Here is a 10,056-nt window from a genome sequence, read left to right as displayed (position 1 = left end):
AGAGGCCTCTGTTCTTGGCCTGAGGGCCTGCGGGCCGGCGACTCGGGCCCGGTGCCTCCATGATTCCCCCTCAGGCCACTGCAGGAGCCCCGGACTGACCCCTCCTGGCTGGGCCCTGGCCGGGGTCGGGGTCGGGGTCTGCGCCAGCCTGAGGAAGGCCTACAGCAGGGGGGACCTTTCCTCCCCGCCTCGCCTCGGGGCCACTCCTCCCTGGCTCTGTCCACCGTCTCCCCTGGCCTCTTGCAGGGTGTTTGCCTTGGTGTCTCTGTCCCTGAGCCCCGCCCCCCCCCACACCCCACTTCTGCCCCGTGGGCTCTCCCGTCTCATCTCTGGGCACTTTGGTACCCCTGTCTCCCTCCATCTGTATTTCAGCCTCTCTGTCTGTCTGTCTGTCCCTCACTCTCCCTCTCTGCTCTTCTTCCCGGTGGGATCAACTCCAGATGTGCCGGGGATGCCCAGAAAAGAGGCCGGGCTTCTGTCATCTCCCCCCGCACCCCACTCCGCCCCTAGTCCCAGCACCCACCCCCATGCAGTTGCATTGAGTTCCAGGAAGTAAACAGCGTGAGGTCAACTCTCCAGGAATTTGGAAGGGGGTACACATTCCCAAGAGCCCCCGAGGCGTTGGGGGCAGGAGGAGGTCAGCAGCCCTGGTCAGCTGTGGCCGGCGGGAAGCAGGCCGGGAGGGTCCGTGCGTGCCTCGGGCTCTCTCAGCCAGGCCCGGCGCCGGCCAGGGCAGGGCACACAGAGCCAGTGAGCTCATTCATTAGGCCGGTGCTGAAAGAGTAAACAAATGCCACCGAAGGCCCCTCACTCAGCAAGCACTGGACAAACTAACTCATCAGCAGCGTTCACGGAGTGCCCGCTGTGTGCCTGGCCCCAGGCAGGTACCTTGGAGTCATAGCAGAACATACCTGATTTTTATTTTTGGCCACACCCAGCGGCATGTGGGATCTTAGTTCCCCGACCAGGGATCGAACCCGTGCCCCCTGCAGTGGAAGCATGGAGCTCTAACCACTGGACCACCAGGGAATTCCCAGAATATCCCTGATTTTAAATACAGGAGTTCACCCCAAAAAATGATCTACCTGGGGAAGGTGCCCTGGGTCCCCGCCTGCCGGTGCGCAGGTTCTCGGATGAAGGTGCTGATGCAGTTTGATCCTGCGAGGCCTTAAACGCAAGCCGGCCACCTCCCTGAGGTCAGCCCAAGGTATCAGCCCGCGAGGCCTGCTGATCAAGGTCCTGCAGATGGGCAGCTGAGAACACAGAAAGGAGCCTTCCACCCATTCCGTCCAGGAGCCCAGGGCGGGTGTCTGCAGGGCTGGTTCCTTCTGGGGCCTCCGCCCTGGGTGTGCAGATGCTGTCTGCTCCCCAGGCCTCTGCCCCATCCTCCCTCTCTGCACATCTCTGCGTCCAAATTTCCCCTGTGTGTGAAGACACCAGTCATTTTGGATTAGGGCCCCCCAGTGGCCCACTTTAACTTGATTCTGTAAAGTCCCTGTTTCCAAATAAGGTCACGTCCTGAGGTCGTGGGGTTAGGACTCCATCGGGCCTCTTTTGGGGGACACTTAAGCCCATCCCACCGGGGGGTCGCCTGCTGGCAGAAACCTGGTCCCGTGGACTTCCTGACAGGGACGGGCGGGCCCCTCCTTGGCACTCTCTGAAGGGATTTGCGAGGCAGCTCTGACCCCTCGTCCGTCTCCGCTGGCCTTAGAGCTCCGGCCCCGCAGCTCTCAGGGACCAAGTTGATGCTGGCGGAACCCCCTGCCGAGGGGACGTGAGCTCAGGCCTCGGGAGATGGGCAGGGCCGCTCTGGGCACAGGGAGCAGCGCCAAGGCCCCGGGGCGCGCGGAGGGAGCTCAGGCTGGGAGGGGCGTGGTAGTCCTGGGACTGGCCAGGGTAGTCCGGCCCAGCCGTGGTGCCTTGGCGGGTCCAGGGAGGCAGCTTGGCTTTGGTGCTGAGGGTGGTGGTCCTTGAACTTGAGTGAAGGGCAGTTCTGCACCCTCTGGCCATCGTGCCTTTGACTCAGCTCAGGGGGGCTGGCACCGTGTCGTGGGTGCCCCGATCTACGCTGAGCCCTGAGACCCTCACTCTGGGTCTGCAGGCGGAGAGGGCGCTGGGGGCAGCTGGCTGCCCCAGATTGCAAGACGGAGCCCTCGCGGCCCCCGGGGGGACCGAGGCCAACGCGGGGGGCAGAGGGCTTCCTTCTCCTTCTTGTTTGGAGACAAAACAGACCTTGTTATCCTGCCCTCCAGCACCGGGCATCTTGCTGAGGACACGGCCGTTTCGGTCAGTGACCCTGGGCAGGTCTGGAGAAGAGATTGAGCTTTCAAAGGGGCTGTGGGGGGAGGGAGGGAGAGGCGCTCCCGAGACCCCAGTCGCTGAGGATGGAGGGGCCTGCATGGCTGAGAGCCCCCGGGGCGGCGGACGGAGCCCAGCCACTCCACGTGCCCATGGCCGTCGCTGGGTGTCGGGCTGCCACGCCCACCCGCCCACTCCTCCAGTCATTTGTCCCCCACAGACGGGTCTGTCCGCCGTCCTGTCCCGGGCACAAAGCACCCTCTGTTCTCCTGGGGTGGTCTCACATCTGGAACATGTTACCTGGGAGGTGGTCCAGGCGGAAACTGGGAGGTTTCCCGAAGAGCCGGCCAGGTTGATGAACGGCAGCTGGAGGCCGATGGGGCCCCTGAGGCGGGAGGTGGGCAAACCGCAGCCCCTCTCATCCTCCCACCCTCAATGTGTGGCCAAGGGCCAGCCGCTGCCCCAGCCTCAGTTTCCTCATCTGTGTAATAGGCCTACCGGGGGTGTCGCAGGGTCAGGGAGGTGGGGTCAGTGCACGGTCAGGGCTGGGAGCCAGGCCATCCTAGGCCAGGTGGCCTCAGGGTCTCCCCTCCCCACCCCCGTCTGCCACCTGCCTGGCCTTGAGCCAGCGCCCTCAAATTCACCATGAGAAGCTGTGGTCACCCTCTTAAGACGGGGACCCTGAGGCCCCAAGAGAAGAGGGGGCCCGCCCGGGTCAGACAGCACGGCCGGCCTGAGTCGGGATGACGCCCCCCTGCCCCGCCCCCAGCTCTCTCCTGTGCCACGAGGCTTCCGGAACAAGCCAGTTGACCCCAAAGCGGCAAGGCTGCCACCCAGCACATGAACAGACAGACAGATCTGTATTTAACCAGCCCTCCCGAAGGCGTTGGGCCGCGTAGCCGAACGTCGCGTGCTGGGCCGGCCGCCTGCTGGGGTCTGGCTGTGTTTTCCGGTCAGAGCATCCTCCCGGGGGTGCTGTGCGGGGCGTGTGTGTGGAGTGCCGGGACCGGCCTGGAGCTGGCGCTGGGCTTCTCCTTTCGGAACGATCGCTGTGCTCCTGGCCTCTCCGGGGAGGCCTACCATTCTGGCTGGGCCTGGGTCCCCTGCACCCCTATGGTCAAGTGTGTGCGGGAGGCACCAGGGGCTCTAATATTCTCAGCCTTGAGGGTCTGCCCCCTCGGGAGGATGGCTGGGCACCTGGTGGGCACATTCGAACCCCAAACGCCTGGACGCTGAGGCCGAGGCCCTGCTCTGGTCCTGCTTTCCCACTGTGTGACCTCAGGCAAGTCACGGCGCCTCTCTGTGCCACATCGCCTCATCTGTGATAGGCAGGCATTGACTGCGTCTGCAGGTGCGAGTTGGTATTTTTAAGGAGCTGAGCACAGCAGCGCTCATGGGAGGCGCTGGGTAAATAAAGCAAGTAGTGGGAACCAGGAGGTGGAACGAGGGCCCGGCTCTCCCTGACCAGTGGGCAGCGTGGAGCTCCGCCCACAGGAGCCCCTCAACCCCAGGACATTGGCCTCCCGTGACCCACCAGGCCCATGAGCTGCCCAGGGGGAATCAGCCCACGCTGAGCTGGGCCCTGGCAGGGCCGCCCGCTCGGCCACCCAGGGCCTGCTTCCAGCTACACCTAACTGGGCGGCGCAGAGGTGGGGCTCTGCCCCTGCAGGGCGAGGGGTGGAGTCTGCAGCTGGGGGCCTGTGTGGGCTGTTGGGGCCCAGGTCTCGGGAGGTGCTGGACGGCATCCCCGGGCCCAGAGCAGGGCGAGAACCTGAGGCCTGGTGCCCAGCCCTACCTTCCTCTTGGTCGCTGTGTGACCTCGTTCCTTCACTGCCCCACCCCTGGCCTCGGTTTCCCCCTTTGGGCAAGATGACCTCTGAGGCCCTTGTGGCCCCTCCCTTCTTGGACCCTGAGCTACTTTGAACACTTGTATTTTAATTTTCCAGAAACTTCGATGCCCTCAGGAAGGAAAACATTTACGAGAACAACAAACTGGTGAGTGCCTTCTCAGCCCGGTTTGCGCCGTCCCCAGCCCATGTCCCAGGGACCCGAGTGGGCACAACCTCCCCCGGGGTAGCCGCGGAGTCACTGCTGCCCACAGGTGGGCAGGGGGAGGCCGGGCACTCGCCGCCGGGCTCTACAGTCTGTCCCGAGCTGGGCAACCCCAGCTCCCCAGAATAGCCCCAGATCTTGTAGCCAGGCCTCCTGGTCCCTCTTTTTCTCGGCGGGGAGGGGAGGGGAGGGCCGGACCCTCCTTCCCATCCAAGGCAGAGCAGGCTCAGAGGTAGCTCTGTGGCGCCGGGCCCCCGGGTGGGTCCTGGGGTGGACTCGCTCTCAGGCTGGCTGGGTTCAAGTCCTAGCCGGCCTCAGCTTCCCTGCTGCAAAATGAGCTCCATGACCCCACGTGCACTTGGCCCGTGTTCTCTGCGCTTCCGCTGTGGTCCCTGCCGGGGTGCAGCCGTGAGCAGGACACCCACCCCCGTCAGGTCTGTGAGTCTGGGGGCAGCACCCGCGGCGCTGGCCAGTGGAATTTAAATTTAACTTAACTGAGATGAAATAAAATGACACATTCAGTTCCGCAGCTGCACTGGCCGCGTTTCAGGCACTCGCTAGCCACGCGTGGATGGCTCAGAGTAGGATGCGTCCACCGTGACAGGGTCGTCGGACCACGCTGACCACGGCTAGCGTGTGGGGTGGGGGCGTGGTGAGGGGCAGGGACGCTGGGTGAAGACAAGGAGAGGGGGCTGCAGGGGTGAAGGCTCTGGGGCTGGAGGGCACCAATCTTGTGGGTGCGGCAGGAGCAGAGGGGCGGGTGGCTGGGGTGGAGGCTGGGACAGAGGGTAGATGGGCGGCAGGGAGGCTGGGACAGAGAGAGGAGGCTGGGGTGTGGGGGGACTTGGCTTCTTTGAAGGCTGCTGTGCTGTAGGAGCGCTCCGGTTCCACAGGCTCTGTGCAGAGAGCAGGGTGGGGTTAGGGGGCCGGCGCTGGCAGCCGGAGTGGCCAGCTTCTGGGTATATTGGGTTGGCCGAAAAGTCCGTTCAGGTTTTACTATAAGATCCTACGGAAAAACCCAAATGAACTTTTTGGCCAAGTCAATATTTTGAAGGAGTCAGAGACAATAGGAGGCCTTTGATCCTAGTGTGGCGGGGTGGTCACTGCTGGGGCCTGCGGGTCTGGGAGCCCAGGGGCCTCGTCTTAGATGCACAAAGATTGAGGTGGGGGTCCTGGTAGTTTAGGGGAGGGCTAGAGGGTGAAGGCAGGAGTCCTGCTGGGCTGGCAGGGCAGGGGATCTGTGGCGGGGGCGGGGAAGAAGCAGCAGCAGAGACCTGCACCCCCCCCCCGGGGGCGGGGAGCCCACCCCCACCCCCACCCCCACCCCCACCCCCTGCCCCGTGAGTGTCCCTTGCCCGGCTTTGTCTCCTAGGACACAGGTGTCCCCCCTGGCCTGGGGAAGGCTCCTCCCATGGAGAAAGCTGCCCCCTGACCTGTAAGGTCGGTGTCGGCCAGGGGCGTACAGATTTACGGGTGTGGGGGCCGTTGAGGGGGTCTCCACGGTGACCTGGGGCTGAAGTCCCAGAGCAAATAGCCTGAGCTGGGCAGGGCGCCCTCAGCACCGGGCCGTGGCCTCAGCTGCTGTTACCGAGGACCCGCCGGGATGGGCCCCAGAGCTCCTTCAGTCCTGTTATTGGGCTGTACTCTCCGTGGTACAGACGGGTAAACTGAGGCCAGGGAGGCCACGCGGGCCGAGCAGAACTCGAACCTTGAACCCAGACCTTTCTGGGCTCCAAGTGGCTCTGTAGGGGGGGGGGGGGGGGGTTGGGGGAGGAGCTGGTGGCCTGGCCGAGGTGGGGGAGGGGCCGCCCCGTCCACCCTGCTGACCACGCCCCCCCAGGCCTTCCGTGTGGCTGAGGAGCAGCTGGGCATCCCGGCCTTGCTGGACGCCGAGGACATGGTGGCCCTGAAGGTGCCCGACCGGCTGAGCATCCTGACCTACGTGTCCCAGTACTACAACTGCTTCCATGGGCGCTCCCCCAGTGAGTGCCTGCGCGGCCCTCCCTCTCGGGTCCGCGCCCGCGGGTGCCGCCGCCTCCTCCACGTCCTGCTGCAAGTGAAAAGCGGGGTCCAGGCCCCCAGGCCTCCCACTGCCCCCGCTGGAGCAGGCTCAGCCGTCCGCCTCCCTGTCCACTGGGCAGACACCCAGCTCCCCGCCTTTCCGTCTCTGTGCGCACAGCTCTTGCCTCGGGCGGCGTGGCTGACCCCGTGTGGGCTCCCAGGCCCTACTGCAGAGGCCCCCACGTGGTGCTGACGGTCAGCTGGCCCTGGCAGGGTGTGGCTGAGAGCAGGCCGGGCAGGGGAGGGGCCGGCCTGAGTTCATTCCAGCCACTTTGTGCACCAGCAGCTCAGCCCCAGCCCCCTGCCCCGGCCCAACACGCCTCACCCAGGCTTAGAAATCCCCGGAATCGCTCTGGGCACACGGCCAGCCTGCCTTAGAGCCCTACTTGGTGGAGAAACAGAAAGTGCCTTTTCCCTGACCTCAGATCAGGGCTCTCTGAGGGGAGGGTAGGAGCGTGGGGCAGGCCAGGCCCCTGCTGGGAATGGATGCTCTCGCTGGGGCTACCCCTCTCCCCTCCCCGGCCCCCAGAGAGCAGGGGCCGCCCATCCCCACCCCCGGCTCCAGGTCCCGGGCTGGGCACTGGTGCCTCCAGGGAACCTGGACCAGGGGTGGCCCCAGAGTCTTTTAGAGCCAGCATGCGGGGCCGGGGCCCCTTACCCTGTATGTCTCGTGCCAGTTGGGGGCATGGCCGGCGTGAAGAGGCCCCTGTTGGACGCCAGTGAGGAACCGTCTGGAAAGAAGGCCCCGTCCCAACCTGCCAGGCCTTCGCCCACCCCAGCCCGGGGGCAGCCACTGTCTCCGGTCAGCACAAACCCCACCGTCCCGCATAAGGCTGTAAGCGCCCTGGCCCGCCCTCCCTCTGGTTCTTGGGTTTTCCACCAGCTTCTACTGAGTGGGGCTTGGGCCTGAGTGTGTCCCTAACCCACAGTGCCCAGGGTGGGGTGGGGTCCCCTCGGGTCCCAGACACGGCCTCAGCTGCCCCCCTGGACTGGCTCCCCAAGTGGTGGTCGGGATATGATCCCCGTTGTACAGACAGGTAAACCGAGGCCAGGGAGGCCCCGAAGGCCAAGTAGGGCCCCGAGCGGGTGTCTTGCCTAGGCCACCCCCCACCCCATAGGGCCAGGAGAGCATGTGGGCATGTCTTTCACTCCCAGGCCAGCCCTGCAAAGTGAGGTACGGGTGCCCCACTTTTCAGAGGTGGAGACGGGACAGGGTGATGACTTGGGGCGGGGCACTGGGGATTGGGTAGGATTTCTGCACCTTGGGGTGGGAATAGGAGGTGCCAGAATCTGTCTCCTGGCCCCCAGAGACCCCCAAGGTCAGCCCCCAGCCCCCTGCCCTTGGGCCAGGCTGGAGACCCTGAACGCAGAGTCTGGCGGCCTGGGCACGAGCCTCCTCTGGGATCTCCACTCTCCAGTCTGTACAGTAGAATCTTCTGTCCCCTGACGGGGTGGCTGTGAGGAGGGAAGGTGGGGCAGGCCTGTCAATGGCTCCCGCCGGCAGGGCCAGGCTGCGGTTGGCTCCGTCAGCAGCACCTGTGGCGTCTGCGGGCAGCACGTGCACCTTGTGCAGCGGCACTTGGCAGGTGGGAGGCTGTACCACCGGAGCTGCTTCAGGTGGGCCCGTGTGTGCGCGCGAGTGTGCGCCTGTGTGCGTGCGCGAGTGTGCGCGTGTGAGAGTGCGCGCGAGTGTGCGCGTGAGTGCACCCGTGTGCGTGCTGAGGGCGTGAGCAGCCCTGATGAGCGCCCTGGGGGAGCCTGGGAGAACAGGTGTTCGCTGAGTGAGCTGCCATCCGCACGAGGGTACCCGGGATCCACGTGTGCCTGCCCTGGGGAGGCGGGAGTGAACACGCCTGTGGCTGGAGCCCCCTCCGGTTTCCCCGCCCACCCCAGGTGTAAGCAGTGCTCCAACACGCTGCACTCGGGGGCCTGCGAGGCCACAGCAGAGCCCGGCGTCTTCGTCTGCTCCGGCCACCATCCTGGAGCCACCTCTGCTGGCCCCACGTTGCCGGGCGTGACCACCAGGCGGCCTGGAGCCCCGTCCATGGACTCCTGGACCCCTAGCTCCCCGAAGAAAGCCCAGGGGGCGAGCGGGCAGAGAGACGCAGGGCCAAAGGCCAGGCCGCCCACGTGGGAGCCTGCGGTGGGCAGCCTGACTGCCAAAGGTTCCCCTCCGGCTGCAGCTGACCCTCCTGCCACTGCCTGCTCCCACGTCCACGTGGGGAGCCCAGCCGGGGCCAGGCTCTCGGTGGGCCCCGTGGGTGGCAAGGCCAGCACTCACGTGACCAACAGCTCTCCGACGGGGTGGTCGTCGCCGGCAGGCAGCCCTCGTTCCGCCGTGACCCCGAGTGCCCGGGACTCTCGCCCGGCCATACCACAAGGCCGGGTAATCCCCCGAGGGGCAGCCCCTCAGACCAAGCTCAGCTCAGGGCCAGCGTCTCCGGTCCCAGCGAGCGCCCCAGCCTGGACCCCATCATCCTCCAGGACGCAGCAGGCCCGGGAGAGGTTCTTCCAGACGCCTGGAGCCGCCCCCCGCGCTGGCCCGGCTGGCGGGGCCCCAGCTGCGGCGGACGCTCCTTCCAGGGACGGCAGCAGGGAGCAGGCGCTGAGCCTCCTCCGCAAGGCCCTCCACGAGCTGGGGGCGGCTGGCGCTCAGGCACCCGGCAGGTAGGTGGAGAGGGAGGGGCAGGGGGTGCGAGCCCGGAGGCCAGAGGGGCTGGGGCGGCCGGGGAGGGCTTCTGGGCTCTGGCCCCGTGGGGCTGTGTGACAGCGGGGCTGCCTGTGCCCTGCCACAGTGTCCTGGTCTGGGAAATGTGGCGACGTAGACAAGGGGGCAGAGTGCCAGGTGGCCAGCAGGACGGGGACGTGGCTGTACACTGTAGAGCTGGTCTGACGTGCTTGGGGGCACGGGTGCAGTGACGCTGCCGCCCGGGGCCTGGCCACACCCAGTCCTACGTGAGGACACATTTCACAGATGAGGAAACTGAGGCCGGGGGCGTTCCGAGCCCCCCAAGTGGGGCCGCCCAGGGCCTCGTGCCTTCCTCACAATGGACACGGAGCTGACGGGGTGACGGGGTGAAGGAGGGTCACTGTGCTGCTGTCCTGGGGCTGCTGGACACAGCACCGAGCCTGGGTGGCTGGAACAGCGGGCGTTATTCCTTCACAGAGCTGGAGGCCCAAAGTCAGAGCTCCAGGTGTGGGCAGGGCCACTCCCTCCGCAGGCCCGTGGGGGCTCCCTCTGCCTCTTCCAGCTCCTGGGGGCGCCCGCGGCCCTCGACCCGCGTCTCCTCTGTCTTCACGGCCTCCTCTCTGTGCGTCTGTCCTCTCCTTTTCGCGCTTGTTTTCGGTGTCAGGGTCTCCCTAGTCCAGGATGACCTCGTCCTAACTTGATTTTACCTGCCAAGAGCCTGCTTCCAAGTCAGGTCACACCCTGAGCTTCCGGGGGTGGGACTCTGGGGGGACACCATTGGCCCCGCTACAGTCGCCCAGCAAGTTTCCACACCGGGCTGGCGACAGGGCTGCGCCCGCTGCCTCATGCTCTCTCCTGTGGGGCCTCTTCCCGGCTAGGAGCTGCTGATGCTGTGACCCCCGCCGGGCCAGCGGGTGGTGCCAGGGGCTCCCAGGGAGGGCACGGGGGGGGGGGGG

At 66.1% G+C, this 10,056-nt stretch overlaps 1 protein-coding gene across 1 annotated transcript in view; it reads left to right on the top strand.

Annotated features, from left to right (window-relative positions):
* Window positions 1–10,056, top strand: part of MICALL2 (MICAL like 2) — a 21,406-nt gene that overhangs the window by 4,797 nt on the left and 6,553 nt on the right. The window contains exons 2-7 of the mRNA XM_007467074.1: window positions 4,245–4,293; window positions 6,191–6,332; window positions 7,089–7,246; window positions 7,874–8,028; window positions 8,305–9,061; window positions 9,558–9,562. Of these exons, the coding sequence (XP_007467136.1) occupies window positions 4,245–4,293; window positions 6,191–6,332; window positions 7,089–7,246; window positions 7,874–8,028; window positions 8,305–9,061; window positions 9,558–9,562 (1,266 nt within the window). The remainder of the gene's footprint in view (window positions 1–4,244; window positions 4,294–6,190; window positions 6,333–7,088; window positions 7,247–7,873; window positions 8,029–8,304; window positions 9,062–9,557; window positions 9,563–10,056) is intronic.

This window comes from Lipotes vexillifer, unplaced genomic scaffold (genome assembly GCF_000442215.2).
Source record: "Lipotes vexillifer unplaced genomic scaffold, Lipotes_vexillifer_v1.1 scaffold1701, whole genome shotgun sequence".
Classification (NCBI taxonomy): Eukaryota; Metazoa; Chordata; class Mammalia; order Artiodactyla; family Lipotidae; genus Lipotes; species Lipotes vexillifer.
This window is presented reverse-complemented; position numbering and strand designations above follow the sequence as displayed.